Consider the following 20,433-nt stretch of genomic DNA (forward strand, 5'->3'; position numbering starts at 1 on the left):
TATATACAATTTCAATATTGTTATGGTTTAGCAGGGAAGAGCAGAGGCAAGTGTCTATTTGCAAGCAGTATTTATTCCAAATGGACACAAATCAAGATAATTCAAAATAGGAAAACTGAATCAAACCAGGAAGATGAAGATCATAATCCAACGGAGGAAAAAGAAATGCATCAGTTTTACAGAACTATGTAAAGACAATGACGGACAAACAAGGACTGAAACACGGGTATATATAGGCCCTGTCCCAAATGTCACACTTCATGTGCACTTTCGGTCTTGTGGACTTACAATGGCCGCTGCGTGCACGTGTCCGTTAAGTCCACAAGACCGTAGGGTGTCCCATTCGTCATTTAAGCTTAAAGAAGGGTGCTCGTGAGCGCCCCCTTTGCGGCTGCTATGCGCCCTCCATGCGCACTTCTGCTGAGCCCGCAAGTCTGTGAGCTACGCAGAGGACTTCTACCCGGCAGTCCAAGTGGCATTACGTCGTGAAAGTGCGGACTCAGAGGAAGACCGTGATGGTTTAGGGTGCCATTTGGGACAGGGCCATACACAGGCAAACAAGAGGCTGATGAGGAACAGGTGTAGGTAATGAGTTGTCATGAAAAAAAAAAATATGGAAACATATGGAAATAAAAGGTGTGTTCGACTTGATGCAGCGCTGTACAGACCGATCGGTGTATGGCATTAAGAGCAATACCACAAGAGCAATTCGAAACCAGAGCCACTTGCTCTCTAATCGCTGTTACGTTACTTTGATGTCATACACCGATCAGTCTGCACAGCGCCGCATTAAGTCGAACACACCTAAAGGCTAACAGGAAAAAAAACACAGGAAATGAAAATCAGATACAGCAAGAAAAAATATGTTTTTGAAGCATCATCTTTGGAGGTCCCATACATTTGCCTTATAGGGATTATTCTTTTCTAAAAATCTTTGTTGGTATATATATATATATATATATATATATAGTGCTGTCAAATTGATTAATTGTGATTAATCGCATCTAACATAAAAGTTTGTGTGTGTGTGTGTGTGTGTGTGTATATATATATATATATATATATATATATATGTGTGTGTGTGTGTGTGTGTGTATGTGTGTATGTATGCATGCATATTATACATTATGTATACTTTATGTATACATATACATATTTTTATTATGTATTTTTTTTTCATCATATTGGACACCTCTAATCTGTGTGATTCAAGTGTCATCTGTGTTTGATGATGTAGCAGGGCATTCCAAATGAATATAATCAAGTGAAGTGAACTTCTACAGACACCCCCTGCTGGGTTTGTAGGGAGCTGTGAAACTGCGTGGGGACCCTGTGAATTGTAACACGGCTTTAAACTTTGATGCTCAAAAGCATTTGTACTATGAACACACAGTATGCACATAGAACACTACACAGTACAAGCCACCGATAAGCACCCTAGAAATTACCCAGAACACCCTAGCAAATGATTAGCAACATGCAATAACACTCAGAACACCTTAGAGACCCTGAGAAAAACTATTATTTCTATTTGTTACTCTTATTCCTCAATGTGTAACAGCAGATTTTATAAGGTTGTTCTATTCTAATTAGCATATTTAATTCCAGCAAGGCTTTCTCATCTAACAGATCTTTACAGATTCATTACGCCACCAAATCTACCCTAGGACTATGGTCTTTAAGATCTCTGGATTACAGACTGAAAGATGAGAATGTCAGTTGTGGGTGGTGGGGTCTCTAGAGGAGGGCTTCTTTCATCTTGGCAGGATGCTCCTTGGATATTCTGCGGCTAATCCATCCATTCAGTCACAGCGAATCAAGCCAAGGGATTCCTGTCTGAAGTTTTAAAGGGGAAAATAGAAAAAGTAATGCAATATTTCCTGCCTAGCAATGATTTTGAGCATGGGAGCCATCCTAGGTGTATATGACTTTCTTCTTTCAGACGAATACAGTCGGAGTTATATTAAATAATGTCCTGGCTCTTCCAAGCTTTATAAAGGCAGTAAATAGAGGATGAGATTTTGAAGCCCAAGAAAAAGTGCTTCCATCCATCATAAAAGATATCCACACAGCTCTGGGGGGGTTAATAAAGGCCTTCTGAAGCGAAGCGATGTGATTGTGTAAGAAAAATATCCATATTTAAAACTTTAAAAACTTAAATAACTAGCTTCCGGCAGACTGACATACGCATCGATTTACAGCAAAAGAGTGACCTCTGACCCGACGCATGACATATTGATGAAAGCATATTTGTTTGAACAGCGAGAGGCATCAAAGCTTACACTACTCCTACATCGTGTCAGGGGTTAATCTTTTGGTGTAAGTAAATGTGCATACGGCCGTCTGCCGGAAGCTAGTTATTTTAGTTTTTAAAGTTTTAAGTATAGATATTTTTCTTACACAAACGCATCGCTTCGCTTCAGAAGGCCTTTATTAACCCCCCGGAGCCGTGTGAATATCTTTTATGATGGATGGATGCACTTTTTTAGACTTCAAAATCTCATCCTCTATTTACTGCCAATATAAAGCTTGGTAGAGCCAGGACATTATTTAATATAACTCCGTTTGTATTCATCTGAAAGAAGAAAGTCATATATACTTAGGATGGCTTGAGGGTGAGTAAATCATGGGGTAATTTTCATTTTTGGGTGAACTATCCCTTTAAATACACCTATGATAAGCATGTTTTAAAATTTCTGAATTAAAAATTATGCTATTTTATTTATTTAATTATTTATTTATTCATTTGCAGGGCATTAAGTTAAAAATGAAGAACAACTTATTTAAAAAAATAAAAATCTATTTAAAAAAAATAAAACCTAATTTAAGTAGATTGGCTTTTTTAAATATGGTTAATATTATTCCTTAGAAAATATAATATTTCTCATAAATACAGATTTTGTTATAATAAATACAAAGTTCTGTCATGAAACTCTAGATGGCACAGGCTGATAGGTCCTTAACTCAATCTGCTTGCAATCACATCATTCTCTATAGGGCACATCTGATTGGTTCCTGCTGTATCAGTAGCCAATGAGCTCACTGCTCAGCCTTCAAATACTTGGCCAGCATTTGCTGTAGCAGTTTGCAGCGTGCTTTCAGAAACCTCCCACCTTCCCCAGCTCCACCTGTATAGATCTGCTATGGGTAATTCGTGTATGCTATATTGTACAGCAGCAGCATGTCTTGCTTGCTCACAGCTATGTGTTGTGTATGTATTGGCAGTAGTAAGCCCTGTACTTGCTCTGCAGCAGCAGCAGTAATAACCAACAGCAGCAGCAGCAGTGTAGCAGATCTATTCCTCCAGGACCAAACATATCAACATTGTCATATCCATTACCATGCCAAACACTCTGAGAGTTGTCATGACAGAAATATATCAGTTTTGTAGACAGAATCAAAGCCATGTGGTCCAAACAACATGCAGAAAAAAGATCACAGAGAGGACCCTCATTATGTCAAGATCAATAAGTCTTTTAAAAAACTCAGATGTTATAAAATGTCATGTGGTGCGACTCCATAAAACTTAATTATACTTATTTTAGAAATTACTTTTGAAACTTTCAATGTCCTTTTTTCAATTCTGAAACACAGGAAAGCTGTTACAGTAGTAGCCTGTACCTCTCTATTTGGGAAGCAAAAATACTTCCAAAATGCATCAAGTGAATGCAATTAGAATGTGACGCTGTGACTCATTTGTATTCATGAGCCCTGAGGATCTGAGAGCTGATTTAGAGGAAACAGAAATGTAACCTAGATTCAGTGACTTTGCAGTAAAAGATGCAAGCACAACACAAACAACAAGCACTGTGAGGATAAAAGCATGTAGGAAGCATGACTCAGTGATCTCCCCGGTAGAGCAATCAGATTCTGGTATTGTTTTATTAAAGGTAATTGTTAGTTGTTTCATGGGGGCATAACACTCTTTTATCGTTATCCTTCTGATTTGACAAGTTTCATTAAGCGAGTCGATTTGAGTTCACAGTATTATTTATGTCTTTCTTTTTGCTGTCTCAGGTCTTTCTCGGTTTTTCATACATTCTCCAAGATCATCTGCTTGCTCAAGCAGGTAATGGGACTTCAACTGACAAATGGTTTTACTCCGTGGACAAGCACTGAAGCTGATTCGAGTGGTTCAGGGTTCAGGACAGTCTAATATTGAATTCCAGGCCCAAAGGCTTCATATATCAAAACTAAAAAAACAAGCAAACAATATAACATAATCTAATATCTTGTAGTGGATCACATATCATCATGGCACTGGTGTGTATGGTTTTCTGTGCCATCCCTTGGGGGAAACTCTCTCAACAAAGTTTTCTGAGAAAAGATCAAAAACTTGTGCAACTTTGCTAAAAGTTAAACATAACATTAAACAAGGCATTTTAACTTTTTGATGTAAAATGTACCCCCAATTATAGAATAACCCATATATATGCTTTCTTAATAAAATGACTATGCCTATTGGTTTCAGTTTATATATTTAATCTGTGTGACACATCTGCTAGCTTCCAAGCTTAATTATTAAACACCATTTTGATATTAAAGATGTTTTTGTTATGTCCAGGATGAGAAGGAAGACGAGGTGAGGGGTAGAGGATCTTTTAGCAGCTTAAACTTTTTTTTTTACAAAACGAAAGAGAGTAATACAACATGAGAATGTAATAAATTCACGAGTTTACACGTACATGAAATCAAAATAAAGTAATTCGTATAGTAATTTACGCGTATTTGGCGTGCTGCCCGGGGGAGGGCTCCGAGCTCGGAATTTGGCCCAAACCCAGAGTGCTCCCCCTCCTTAACTGGGATAGAAACCAGTCAAGAGTGAGGTGATGGGGTGGTGGAGGGATGCTGTGAAATTTGTCGCGGGATAGAGGTGAGAGACGGCTTTATATAGCGGCTTCCTCTTGCACTGATTGGTTGATTATCTGAACGTGCGCCTCCCGAATTTTGTTAAATAAAACTTCATACAGTGTGCTAAGGCACATTCAACACCAGACAATGAACAAACTGAACTGAGGGCAATATATACAGAGAGAACTCAATTAACCAAACAAGGAACAGGTGTGTGAAATCAGTGAAACAATGAGTAACCATGACAACAAACGAAAACAACCAATGAAACAGAAAGGACAAAAAAACAGGCAGCAATAAGAAACAAACTAAGGGGCTGTTTACACAACACTGTTTTCAACTAAAAACAGAAAACTTATGCATTTACATGACAATGGTGTTTTGGGGGCCTGAAAATGCAAACCTTTGAAAACAGATTTCAAATTTTTTATTGTCTCCGTTTAAACTACAGAAATGTGAATTTGTGAAAACGGTGACGTCATGCGCATGTGTATTATGTGTTCAGTCTATAGGCGTGTAGTGTTTCTTTACAAAGTGACATCGCCAGCTACTGGCCTGGCATACTACAGTGTTTTTAGTCGTTTTCGCTGATCTGTGTGTACGGGGAAATGTTTTATGACAATGTTGTCATCTGTATGTGAAATACGGTGTCTGTACGGTTCAAGTAACACATTTATTTTTGTCTGTTCTACCATATGTACAGCGATTGTTTAAATGTTTTAAAACAATCATATTTTTTGCAGATATTTTGGTATTCTCAGCACAGTCACTAAGGACAGAATTTTCTTTTTTAAATATTGTAAATTTGCCTTAAAGATACATTTTGTAAATTTAAGAGATGTTATGCAATACACCAACCTGTCTAGATATAAAATATACCCTGAAATGATATGACAGGCAGCACTATGAAAAAAAATGGGAAAGAATTGTTAGCTCATGTATAGTGTATTGTTAGCTCATACACATACACAGTCTCCTCTGATCCTTAGAAAGTTAAAATATAGCAATAAGCCGTGGAGCTGAGTGCCTAAAACCCCCTTAGCTGTTATAAATTCACTGCAAACCACGGCTTCACTGGGCTTATTGCTTTTATAAAACACAATACAAATATTAAAGCCAAAAAATATGTATCAATGCAACTTTCGTGAAGTAAAATCATCAAAAGACTTTCTTCCACTGGAAAAAGAAAATAGTCCCTGACCGTGAACAGCAACAGAAGTTACATTACGCCATTAGATGGTGGCAAAGATTGTATTTATGATAAAGTCACTCACTCACAAAGACTTATATTGAAACTTGTTGTGAACACGGAACAAGACGCAAATGACAAATGCTTTGACTAGCGCTGTCAGTGTCAGCATGGGAAAACCCATTAAATGATAAAAGGACAAGATCACAGCGGACATTCAAACTGATTTTTTATTATGAACACAGGACTGACCTGAAGGAAAATGCTAAATCTGAATGCAGGTAATACACTCGATCACTCGATATCTCTCACAGTACTCTTCTACATAATGCAGTAAGCTTCAATGAACAAAATCAATCGAGAACAAACATATGTTTACGTTGCTAAGAGTGGTTGCTAAGACAGACACAGCAACAAACATGCTCAGTGGCACAGCAATACTTATTTAATGCGGACAGCTTTATGTTTTCGGAAATTTTACAACGGCTTCGAACGCGGCTCTACAAATCAGAATCAAGGGCCGGAACTATCCGTTTTATAATAAGTAATACAGTTGAGAGAACTTTTGTGAACATGAGCAAAACAGCTTTTTCTTAAGTATTTAGATTTTAGAAATAAATTTCAAGCAAAATTGCGCAAAATATTTGTGTGAGATTATAATATTATATAATATATTTTTATTTTGCTATTTTCAAACTTCAGCATATGTTGAGTTTTATCAGTATGCAGCAGTGAAGGGTCTCTTTGTACTGAACAATTGGCAGAAAAGTTCTTCTCATGTTGGATTTATACCCAGTGATTCTAGTGTAGATGCTAGTGTGTTTCTTCTTTTACTCATTCTCAGTATTTTCAAGTAAACTACAAAACACATAACAGAGTGAGGTGACACTTCATTTTTCAGGATGATGACATAGTTTATCTCCCATTAGATTTCACTGTTTATATTATCTAATTGACACTTTGTTCCTCAGTAATATTTATGTATGCATTTCACATATGCTGTTGTTTTCACACAGTATGCTGTTTTGATATTTTACTTGCATTCTGAAATGTATTTATTCATTGCTTTATTTAAGAGCTTCTCAGAGTACTTCAGTACTGTTTCTCGCAAAAGTTTTGCATTCCCCCAAGAAAATTTTGCGTTTGCTTGCAAAGAACTCAAAAGTGTTGCGAGCAAACGCAAGGTTTCTCTAGGGAACGCAAACATTTTACGAGTGAACGCAAATTTTCTATTTTTTCTAGTTTATTTCCATCACTATGTCCCTTTAGGGGCACCGTAGATTTGTGTGTTGGTTTTATTTCAGAGCCTCAAATGGCCATCTGATTGACATTATACAAACAACAGGAAATGACAGCATCATAACTAACTTTAATCTATGGATATTTCAACAATGTAAAATAAAAAAAAAACTACATAAATTATAGTTTGTTTGAGCGCTTTTAATTTTAGTCGATTAGATTTGCTAGAGTCAAATTGTCATTGCATGACTTGAGGATGATGTAGCTTCTAAATGTGATTTTATGGGTATTAACTGACTGATGTGAAGTGGCTTAGTCTATATGTGAATTGGGAGATGGTTTGTTAGTATGGCAACCAGCAGTCTAAGGCACAGCATTATCTGTAATATCAACAAACAAACCAATGAGCCTTGACCCTGGTTTGTGTGTTCCTGTTAATGCGCTTGAGGGCAATATTCATAAAGGTAATCGAAACACATCTGTTAAACTGAATGAAAATGGTGCTTCAGGCTGCCCCAGTGTTTGTTCAAAGGTTTAGAAATGTTTGTTCAAATTGCCCTGTAGCCGGTACCAGCTTGTTTGCAAAATTAATGCACAATGCTTCAACTGCTCAAACCTGGGAGAGATGATCATATACGGTCGTCACCATCATTGTCAGCATGAAACTTAAAAATTTTAAGAAATCCAACTAGTGTCTTCTTCAGAAGTTCAAGGAATATGACTTTTAAAATTTTATTTTCACTAATGCCATCTCAACTGTTTTCTATGTTAATACATTTTAAAATGTAACATTTCTGTAATGGCAAAGCTGAAATATTTTTTCAAATACTCATTTCATCAAGCTGAAATATTTTTACAAAAATATCTCATTGATATTTTTTGTTTCCTGTCATCTCTCCTCAGTGATGCTTTGACAGTTTGAAGGGCTTCTTGAGACCTGCGCCACTGCCATGGCGGTGCGCTCTGACCTGTTGGGTACGGCTCAGCCGGCGTTTGAGTCCTGGCCTGCAGGTGGTGGTAGTCCTTTGGAAGAGCTGGATGTCAGGAGTTTCCTGGGCTCACTGATGGAGGAGAACAGCACAGCAGAGAGATGTTATCGCTCTCACTCCCGCAGCAGCGTCCTGCAGGGCCTGCCCTTTGGAGGAGTCCCCACTGTCCTCGCCATCAACGTTGTTCTGTGGCTGGTACAACATCCCTGCTAACATATTTAAAACATTCTGCAGCTGCAACTGCATGACATTTAATGTCAAGTGCATCTTATGTACTTTCTTGTGATTTAATGATGGGTTAGTACTTCTAATTTTCATGAGAATTTGAACCTCAGAGTTTGAACCCTAATGAACCCCAGTGCCTGGGTGAAGAACAAGTTTGTTTGTTTTTTTCATGCAAAAAAAAAAAAAAAAAAAATTGCATAAAATTTAGTTCTAAAATCCTACCCTATCCCCCCTCCCCCATATTCACTACCATATTTCACTGTATTTTCATAATAAAAATGATAAAAATAATAATCACTGTTTGGGGTAACACATTATAAGTAACGCGAGTTATGTTATCAGATTACTTTTTCTCAAGTAACAAGTAACGTATGCATTACTTTTAAATTTACAACAAAAAATCTGAGTTACTTTTTCAAATTAGTAACGGAAGTTACTTTGCCAAAAATTTAACTTTTGTTTTTTTTTGTTATTAAAAAACAAACAAGCAAGCCCAGCCCAGATGACAAAAAATAACAATGCAATATTTTCCATAAAAAGTAACTAAGTAACACAATTCGTAACTTTTTAGGGAGTAACGCGATATTGTAACATTACTTTTAAAAGTAACTTTCCCCAACATTAATAATAATCACACAACCTAAATGAATAATTATATATACTTTATATTCATATTATTTTAATTAAGAAATATTGGATTATTTTCATTAATAAGAACTTGGGAGGGGAATGTGAAAAAGTCCTAATGTCTAAATTAGTTTGATTTTGGGGTGAAATATGACCCAGATTCTTTCCCATGACATTCCCCCAAATCTATAAAATAGAAAAGTTAACACCCTTTTTATTTTGAAGAAAAGCATACCTACCGCATATTCAAGTCAAGAATATTATGTAATGTTACTGAATCAATCTAAATGCATTGATTTATACCACCAAAACTACATTATATAGGTTAAATCAGGTAGAATTAGCTCTTCAAAGTAACACTTTTTGTAGTGTTTATACTGTTTATGTCTGTAGATTCTAAATATCAAACGTTTGGGGTCGGTATGTGTTGCAACAGTTAACAGGCGGCTTAAAATTTCTGTGGAAAAGTACGAAGTAGGGATGCACCGCTACCATTTTTTAAGGACCAAATACGAGTACCGATATTTTTTTCTGGTACTCGCTGATACTGAGGGGGGTGCAGTTTTCCAAGCACAACACAGTGAGACTAATGAATGTAGGACAGCTTCTTTATTATAACGCTAATGAAAAAAGTTATTTTTTATGTGCTTGATACAAACTTAATGAACAAAAATTTCAGTGTCCAATAACCTTCAAAGGGCATAATTACCAATATATATAATTGTTGTTATATAAAAAGAAATATACAAACAATACAACAAATACTATAGAGATACAAATTAAATAAACTTGTTTTTCAGATACAGTGGCCATTAATTACCATGTATACATTTATTTAACATCTTTTGTTGTTTTATTAACATTAATGACAAATATAGGCTACGGTCCCTTTAAGACCGAATCCATGGATACTGACACATATCCTGTTTTCACCCAAATGTTTACGTCCACTTAAACCATAACCGACTGTATTTACGTGAGATACTCCATACCATGGACATTTTGACAACTATGTGTGCATTTGACCATTCAGGCGCAAGGACAACTGATCGCGCGCTGTCTGAGAGAACTGGGATCGCGCGCAAGAAAGAGAGAGAGCGCGCTCTGGTCTGTGTCATTCAGCGCGATTCCGGCTGTCCGGCCTTCACTAATCGATAACGAATGATTAAAAGCATGCAGTTCGCAATGTTTGGGCAATCATTAATTTTGAAGTATTTCCACACCTCTGAGGCTGACATTGTTTCTGCAGCTGCCGCCTGTGTATCTCTGCACGGGAAATTCTGTCTGTCACGTCACGTGAGGTATCGGTCTTTGGTATCGGGGGTATTTTTACGAGTACGAGTACAAGTACACGAGCTTGGTATCGGTGCATCCCTAGTACGAAGTGTTGAAATTTCAGGATTCTTTGATAAATAGAAAGTTTAAAGTATAACATTTAATTGCAATTGAATTTTTGTGTCAATGTAAAATTGTTTACTGTCACTTTTGATCAATTCAATGCATCTTTGCTGAATAAAAGTATTAATTTATTTTTAAAAAAAACCTTACTGACACCAAACTTTTAAACAGAAGTATATATACATTTGAGCAAATCGTTCATGATTAAATTATAAACAGCGGGAGTGTTTTTGCAGTTTCATTTTGGTGACGCTATAGAGGGGAAGAAATGACACTCTTTACCTCTGAGTTTAGAATAAGTTGATAACCAGAAAACTAGGAAGCTAAATAGAGACTTGTAGCTTCCCAGTAGTCAGCGTTTTCGGTTGTCTTTTCATTGACTGTTCCTTCCGGAGTCATTATGAACACAAGTGTGCATGCAGACCGCACTGCCTGTTAGTTTCCAAGACAACCACTCACCTCATCTCTCTCCGGCCAAAGAAATGGCTAATTATTACTGCTGCCCAGGGGTCTAGTGAGTGCCAGGGTTTACTTACACAAATAGTTCTTATTCTGTTTTTATACCAATAGCTTTGGCACACATTTAAAGTGGCACTATGTCTTCTGGAATATTTCTATCACATCTTTTTAAAATGCACTAGCATCAGATCAAGTTATTGTTCACTGTGCATGTAATTTACTAACAGTTTTAATTTAGGTCACTCTAGAAATCAGTATGCTATATCACTGAGGTTTGGTGTATTTTTATTGTAGTTCCTGCTTCTAATCTTCTCCTGTTTGAGGAAGGCAGCGTGGGACTACGGCCGCCTGGCTCTTCTTATGGAAAATGACAGGTATCATCTCATAACTGTTGACTGTTTGCAGAATGCATTAAGATGTAAATAATTGAACAACTGTGTGTGGTGGTTGAGTGAACTGAATGCTTAGCAGGTCAGCGTGAGATCCTGGCGCCACCTGCTGGTTACACAGGACATAGTTAGTTTGATCATTATATTATTTGGTATGATATTATTATTATTATGCATTTTATTTATAGGCGCCTTACATGACACTCAAGGACATCTTATATACATAATAAAACAACATTAAATAACAAATGATCCTCAGACTGGATACAAATACAATCACATAAAAGCCTGCCTAGAAAAATTAGTCTTAAGATGAAATTTAAAAACAAGAAGACTTTCACTATTTCACACATCCTGTGGAAGCAAGTTCCATAAATAGGGAGCTGCATGACTTAAGGCTCGGGACCCCATAGAAGTTGTGCGAGTTCGAGAGAAAACAAGAGTTCAGGAGTTCGAGTGCAGAAGACGATCTTAAGGTACGAGTAGGGGTGTAGATGTGAAGAAGGTCAAATAAGTATGAAGGAGCAAGATTATTGAGTGCCTTTTAAAATCAATATGGTATTTAACCGGGAGCCAATGCCAGTGTTGCAGTATAGGAGAGTAATATATTAAGTTACAGGAGTTCTCAAATAATTTGCGCAGATGAATTTTGTATTAATTTAAGTTTGTAGAGAAGCTTCGAAGGAAGACCGTAGAAAATAGCATTACAATAATTAATATGTGATGTCTCTAAAACATTAACAAGAATAGCAGTGCTCTTCACTGAGAGAGCAAGTCGATTACTATTACGTATGTGAAAATATGCGGATCAAGTGACACTGTTTATATGAGCTTCAAATGATAAAGTACTGTCAAAGATGGCAGCCAAACTTTTAACCTGTTTAGACAGAGACACTGGAAAATGATCAATGTTCACAGAGGAACAATTAGATTTAGCCAAATTGGGTTTTGAACCTACAAGAAGAATTTTGAGTTTTATTACTGTTAAAGGGTTAGTTCACCCAAAAATGTAAATAATAATGTCATTTATTACTCACCCTCATGTCGTTCTACACCCGTAAGGCCTTCATTCATCTTCGGAATGCAAATTAAGATATTTTTGATTAAATCCGATGGCTCAGTGAGGCCTCCATTCACAGCAATGACATTTCCTCTCTCAAGATCTATAAAGGTACTAAAAACCTATTTAAAACAGTTCATGCGAGTTCAGTAGTTCTACCTTAATATTATAAAGCGACGAGAATATTTTTGTGCGCCAAAAAAACAAAATAACGACTTTTCAACCATATAGTGATGGGCCGATTTCAAAACACTGCTTCGGAGCTTTACGAATCGAATTAGTGACTCGGATCTCCTATCAAACGGCTAAACTGCTGAAATCACGTGACTTTGGCGCTCCGAGTCACTGATTCGATTCGCAAGGCTCTGAAGCAGTGTTTATGGATCTTAATATATGGAGGAAAAGTAGAAGTTGGTTTATAAGATAGGTAAAGTTGGGTGTCATCGGCATAGCAATGAAATTTAATATCATATTTCCTAAAAATATTACCAAGAAGTAGAAGATAAATAATAAATAAGAGAGGGCCCAAGATGGAGCCCTGTGGAACACAAGTAGTGACATAAGAAGGATTTGATCGAAACTGCTTCAGCTGTACAAATTGAGTATGACCCGTTAGATAAGATCAGAACCAAGTCGGGGGGTACCAATGATTCCAATAATCTAAACAGAATGCTGTGCGAAATGGTTATATAGATAAAAGTCCTGAGTCAGTAGCTGACAATAAGTCATTAGAGATCTTAAAGGATTAGTTCACTTTCATATAAAATTCTCCTGATAATTTACTCACCCCCATGTCATCCAAGATGTCCATGTCTTTCTTTCTTCAGTCAAAAAGAAATTAAGGTTTTTGATGAAAACATTCCAGGATTATTCTCCTTATAACGGACTTCAATGGCCTCCAAATGGTTGAAGGTCAAAATTACAGTTTCAGTGCAGGTTCAAAGGGCTTTAAACGATACCAGATGAGGAATAAGGGTCTTATCTAGCGAAACGATCGGTCATTTTCGAAAAAAATGTAAATGTATATGCTTTTTATAAACAAATGATCCCCTTCAAGTGCTTCCGCCAAAACCGTACTTTCGTATTCTAACGAACGCAGCGCCAGTTACATTTTTTCCATAAGTAGAATAGGGAAGGCATAGGACATACAGCGTAAGCTTTTTGAAGAATACGAAAGTACGGTTTTGGTGGAAGCACTTGGAAGGCGATCATTTGTTTATATAAAGCATATACATTTACATTTTTTTCAAAAATAACCGATTGTTTCGCTAGATAAGACCCATATTCCTCGTCTGGTATCGTTTAAAGCCCTTTGAAGCTGCACTGAAACTGTAATTTTGACCTTCAACCGTTTGGAGGCCATTGAAGTCCATTTTATAAGGAGAATAATCCTGGAATGTTTTCATCAAAAACCTTAATTTCTTTTCGACTGAAGAAAGAGAGATATGAACATCTTGGATGACATGGGGGTGAGTAAATTATCAGGAAAATTTTATATGAAAGTGAACTAATCCTTTAACTAATATTAGTTAAGATCTCTAATATATTCACATATATTAATATAATCGTGATATATGTAATATATTATAAAAATTATATTATATATACAATGTACATAGTGATTATATTGTCATTTTCTCTTTGCATACCATTGAATTTTTGTTCATATTTTTGAGAAACCTGTTATTATTAAAACATTTCAGCTCACACACACACACAGTGTCCCTGTGGGAGCAGTGGGTGGAATTTGATCATAAGTTTAAAGGTTCATAGTTCTGTTGAGGCAGTGTTGCTTTATTCTGCATCAGCATATAGCATTAAAGTCTTTGTTTATGTGAATGTGCCGGTGATTTTCAGTGTGTATACTTGCAAAGCATTGCATCAGTCCACAGAGAAAGCACCGGCCCTCACAGCAATAATATTTTTACATTTATGCACACTAGAATTTCACCTGATGCTTCTCTTATGATAGACTTGTGGGTGGAAATGTTTGAACTGTTCTGATCTTGAGGCTAATTATACTTGAGTAATTTTGGAACAGGCATTGAGATGGGACTTCTCAAAAAAAAAACTGTCACTGACTGACATGATATAGAAGTTACATAATTGTTACATGAGAAGTTTTCAGAGGGGTTATATATCTCAGTCAAACTTTCAGTTAATGCTTGTTTTGTCTGTGGTTGTCGAAGACTTCTTTCTTCAAAACCATGTTGGTAACACTTTACAGTAAGGTTCCATTTGTGAACATTAGTTAACATGAACTAACAATGAAAAAGACTTCTAAAGCATTTATTAATTTTAGTTAATGTTGATTTCAACATTTATTATTACAATATTCAAATCAAAAGTTGTATCTGTTAATATTTTTTCATGGACATGAGCTAACATGAACTAACAAATGACCAGTTATATTGGTAATACTTTATTTTAGTGTCTTTTTTACACATATTACATGTACTTGCTATAGTAATAACAGTAAATTATGCATAATTACATGCAACTAACCCCAAACCAAACCCTAACCCCATCCCTATAGTATTTACATGTTGTTAATTGATATTACTTAGTATATAAATGTATAATTACACTGTAACTAAAACACCTTAAAATAAATTGACCATTTTTTTATTAATTAATACATACTGTAGCAGATGTCTTGCTTATTGTTATTTAATGTTAGTTAATGCAATACCTTATTTTAAAGTGTTACCGCTATCTTTTTTGTGAAGTCTATCAGCAAAACTCAAATTAATATATCATATTTATTTGAAAAATGAGTATAAAACTGCAATAAGATTCATTCAAGCATGAGTCAACTACTATATACTGAAAGTAGATTTTAACAGAAAAGTTCAACTGTGTTCTCAGGATAAAGGTAAATGTCAGGTCGGAGCACAATGTGTTTTATATGTTGTAATTTATAGAATTAATTCAGTTAAATTTCTGCTGGCCAAAATAATGTTTTACGTTTTAAATACAGATATATTGTATGGCTTTTGAATTTATATAGAATTCATATTTGAATCAAAATGTTATGCGTGTTAAATTAACTGGCAATTGTGAAAATATTCTATGCTGTAGATTTTATGTCGCCAAGAGTTTGAAGGGTTAGTTCACCCAAAAATGAAAATTCTGTCATTAATTACTCACCCTCATGTTGTTCTACACCCGTAAGACCTTCATTTCATCTTCGGAACACAAATTAAGATATTTTTGATAAAATCCGATGGCTCAGTGAGGCCTGCATTGCCAGCAAGATCATTTCCTTTTTCAATGCCCAGAAAGGTACTAAAGACATATTAAAAACAGTTCATGTGACTACAGTGGTTCAAACTTTTTTTGTGCAGCAAAAAAAACAAAACAAAAAAATGACTTTATTTAACAATATCTAGTGATGGGCTATTTCAGAACACTGCTTCATGAAGCTTCGAAGCTTTACAAATCTTTTGTTTCGCGTCAGTGGATCGGCGTGCGTATCAAACTGCCAAAGTCACGTGAACTATTGAAATTTCGAAACACTTATAACGTAACGAAGCCTTGTTTACTGAAATCATGTGATTTGGCGCTCCGAACCACTGATTCGAAACAAAAGATTTGTAAAGCTTCGAAGCAGTGTTTTGAAATCGGCCCATCACTAGATATTGTTGAAAAGTCATTATTTTGTTTTTTTGGCGTACAAAAAGTATTCTCGTCGCTTTGTAATATTAAGGTTGAACCACTGTAGTCACATGAACTGTTTTCAATATGTCTTTAGTACCTTTCTGGGCACTGTAAAAGGAAATAATCTTGCTGGCTATGCAGGCCTCACTGAACCATCGGATTTTATCAAAAATATCTTAATTTGTGTTTTGAAGATGAAAGAAGGTCTTACGGGTGTGGAACGGCATGAGGGTGAGTAATTAATGACAGAATTTTCATTTTTGGGTGAACTAACCCTTTAAGATATGAGAAGCTTACATTTTTGTACTGTAATATTTTGTAAGAAACAAAATATACCCATCTTAAAATAAGTAAAAAGTGTGATAACTGGTCCCGGTCTATATATAATTCTACACAGGAATAATATTTCAGAATTTCTTACAGTATATGAGGTTTTCTTAAGTCTATTTTGTGAAAAATATATTACCTGTCCATTTTATTGTTTGTCTTTGTTCTGTAGCTTGACATCACTATTCTATGGAGAACAAAGTGAGAAGGAGAAAACCCCATCAGAATCCAGTCCATCAGACTCTGAGACCAAGGACACGGTGAGAATCTTTTGTAAAAGAAAATACAAAGAGACCAAAAAAAAAAAACATCACACACATTTAAGAGATGTTTGAACAGGATCTTCGCTTGAATTTACAAAATTGGGCAGTGCAAAGGCCCTCTCACATCTCAATCACAAGGCCTGCATTTTATTATTGATGCCAACCCTACATAGAAATGAATAAAAACACTAATAGATAGTGTTTTTTAAAGGGATCATGACATGAGAAATCAAATTTGCCTTGATCTTTTGACATATAAGAGGTCTTTGTACCATTAAAACATCATGCAAGTTTCACAGCTTAAAACATCCTCCTCATTATAAACAAAGCTCCAAAAACGGCTCATTTTGATATTGTGGGATCACTATTGTCTTCATGTTGATGCAAATTTACAACTGCTGATACGTAAAGACATAAAGAGGCACAAATAAAGTTCAATCTGTCGACATGGATTAGTCAGCCGCTGTTACGAAGCGTCGCCCCAGAGCTGATGTCATATAAAATAGCTTGTGCACTTAGACGCTATTTTCTTTTATGCACACTATCTGTCCATTTATATTCTGACCTCACTCTGTCTCCTTGTGTTTTATGTGCAATGACAGTTCAAGACATCACAGCCACGTTAAAGATATTGCATGCATTTGCGTGGCTTTTTCCACTTGTTACGCTATCCGTGTTCACTTAAAGAACAAATGATTCTGACAGATGCTAAGCTAGCCAGACGCGCTCTCTTTTTTATATGCCAGACCTTTTTATGACACCGTTGTCTTCCCTCCCTCTCTTTATAGGGCTTCTGTTCCTGGCTCACATCTTTGTACCACATGAAGTAAGTGTGCAAGAAGTGGTGATGTCATCAACCAGCATCCTGTTTGCTCATGTTATATCTCATTAAGAATGGAAAACACAGGGTGAAGGTGGACCGGGCGCTTAACCAGCACTGGATACGTTCAAAAGCCTTTCAGAACCGTAAACCAGCTGCTAGTCTGTCTCCACAGTTGTTATTTGGACGAGTCGAATGGCATGTTGGTCCCATATTTAGCTGGTTCCTTTAAAAGCTTCTTGATCTCTCTGGAGACCGAGAGGCCTTGCTAAAGGGTTTCCTCGCGCTGTGTGAGGCGAGGCTGGATGGGCGTGTGTGTGTGTGTATGTGTTTTTGTGTGTATGAGGTCTCCTTGTAATCATAATATCCCTCAACGCCCTCATGTATTTGTGTGGTCTTTTAAAAAGACAGCTACACATACTGTATATTGTTGAGCGAAGCCAATGATTCATTGGAAACACACTGAAAACTCTCACAAAGACTGTATTTGTCATTTCAGTTCAACTAGCAGTGTAGCGCCATCAAAACCAAGGTCATAGGTTTGAATCTTTGACAGTTCACATGGGTTATGTGTCCACAAACTGAATATATGAAGTGCATTTTTAATGTATTTTTGTATAAATTAATGGATGGGATAAAAAAAATGTTGTCATAATGTCGTTGACAACTCATACTGATTCAGTGCAAGTTGCTTTGGATGCACATGTTTGCCTAATAAAAAAAATGCAAATGTAAATATTTTTAAAGAAGCTTTTTTGTCCTCATTCTTCCCGCAGGGATGAGGAGATCCGCACTAAATGTGGCATTGATGCAGTCACGTACCTGTCTTTCCAGCGCCACATCATCCTGCTCATGATGGTGGTGTGTTTGCTGTCGCTCACCATCGTCTTGCCCGTCAACCTCTCCGGGAACCTCCTCGGTACCTCCACCAGACCCTTAAATGCTTGGTTTCTATTTGCTCTAGTAGTGCTCAGGATTCATGACAACAGACACAACACGTTTGGTATCCAGGAAAAGGCAGTATACTTAAAAAAAGCATTATACCAGCATTACATCTTAATTCATCAGTGTGCATGCACCTAAAAAGACTCTTTAGAATAATATCATGAATTAGTTTTGACAGATTGTTAGCGTTAGGGTTTCTTTCTCAGATAGAATTTAGCTCGGGTGACCTGAAATGGATGATGGTGTGCTTTGAGATTGATCTAAAGTACATTCTAAAAGGAAAATAAAATTTAAAGATTAAGTATGCAATTTTGTCAATGTTAAACTACCTTCTCAAAACCTTTAAGACATTCATATGTTCATTTCACAGCTTTTTTATACATAAATTTACTTATACTTAAAAATACTTATTCACAATACAGCACTAGCCTCGAGTACCTTATTGCTTTTATAAAATGGTTACCACACAATATAAATATTAAAGCCAAAAATATGTATCAATGCAACTTTGATGAAGTAAACTTTCACTAAAAGCCTTCCTTCCGCCGGAAAAAATAGTCCCTGACCGTGAACAGCAACAGAAGTTACATTTTCACGCTATTAGATAGCGGCAAAGACTGTCATTATGAGTGTGTCAGTCAGTAGCGAAGACTTTTATATTGAAAAGACTGAATTGTTCTGAACACGGAACAAGACACAACTGACAAATGCTTTGACTAGCGCTGTCAGTCATGGGAAAACCCCTTAACTGTTAAAAGGACAAGATAATACATCAGACATTTAAACAGATTTTTTATTATGAACATAGGACTGACCTGAAGGAAAATGCTAAATCTGAATGCAGGTAAAAAAACTCGCTCACTCGATCTTTTTCTCACTCTTCTACATAATACAGTAAGCTTTAATGAACAATATAAATTGAGAACAAACAGTTTACGTTGCTAAGAGTGCTTGCTAAGGGTGTTGTGTAGTGATACACAGAACTGTTGGGTGAAGCGGTCATAGGCGTGTTTTATCTTGAATAAAACACATCTATTTACCAATCAGAATCAAGGACAGGAACTAACCGTTTTATATATATATATATATATATATATATATATATATATATATATATATATATACATGTGTGTATTGAAGAAAAAATAATAAAGAATGCATTAAATCAGTGGTTCCCAAACCTGTCCTGGAGGACCCCCAGCCCTCCCTATTTCTGACACACACATTTCAGGTCTTGCTGTCTCTACTAATGAGCACATGAGTTGAATCAGGTGTGATATATGAGGGAAACATGGAAAATGTGCAGGGCTGGGGGTCCTCCAGGACAGGTTTGGTAACCACTGCATTAAAATGATCAAAAGTGACAGTATTTAAGACATTTTTAATGTCACAGCATATTTCTGTTTCAAATAAATGCTGTTCTTTTGCACTTTCTGTTCATCAAAGAATCCTTAAATCCGGTGTACCGAAAGATATTACTCAGCAACTGTTTTTAACATTGATATTAATAATAATTAATGTTCATTGAGCATATTAGAATGATTTCTGAAGGATCACGTGACACTGAAGACTGGAGTAATGATGCTGAAAATTTAGCTTTGCCATCACAGAAATAAATTACATTTTAAAATTTATTAAAATAGAAATCAGTTATTTTATTTTATTATTGTAAAAGTATTTTCACAATATTATTGTTTTTACTTAATAAATAAATGCAGCCTTAGCGAGCATAAAAGACTTCTTTCAAAAACATTAAATATCTTACAGACTCCAAACTTTTGAACAGTAGTGTACATTTAATGTACCGATTTGAAGGGAACTGGGGAAAATGTAAAAAAAAAAAAAAAGTGTAAAACTTTGTGTATGGCAAGAAAATCTGCAGTGTTCTGCAGATACAGATTCCGTGTGGGCCTGCCTATGAATGACTTTAGGAAAGGCCTGGGAAAACTCTTGAAGATGTAGAAAGGCTCAGTCTTAACCCTCTATTAGTGG

The 20,433-nt window shown here is 36.1% G+C and overlaps 1 protein-coding gene across 3 annotated transcripts in view; it reads left to right on the forward strand.

Annotated features, from left to right (window-relative positions):
* tmem63c (transmembrane protein 63C) overlaps positions 1-20,433 on the forward strand; it is a 53,547-nt gene that overhangs the window by 8,159 nt on the left and 24,955 nt on the right. For all 3 annotated transcript variants that reach the window (XM_051869423.1, XM_051869425.1, XM_051869424.1), the window contains exons 2-6: positions 8,183-8,463; positions 11,272-11,351; positions 16,586-16,673; positions 17,465-17,502; positions 18,273-18,415. In XM_051869423.1, coding sequence (XP_051725383.1) covers positions 8,230-8,463; positions 11,272-11,351; positions 16,586-16,673; positions 17,465-17,502; positions 18,273-18,415 — 583 coding nt within the window. In that variant the 5' untranslated portion in view covers positions 8,183-8,229. The remainder of the gene's footprint in view (positions 1-8,182; positions 8,464-11,271; positions 11,352-16,585; positions 16,674-17,464; positions 17,503-18,272; positions 18,416-20,433) is intronic.

Source organism: Ctenopharyngodon idella, chromosome 17 (assembly GCF_019924925.1).
Source record: "Ctenopharyngodon idella isolate HZGC_01 chromosome 17, HZGC01, whole genome shotgun sequence".
Lineage (NCBI taxonomy): Eukaryota > Metazoa > Chordata > Actinopteri > Cypriniformes > Xenocyprididae > Ctenopharyngodon > Ctenopharyngodon idella.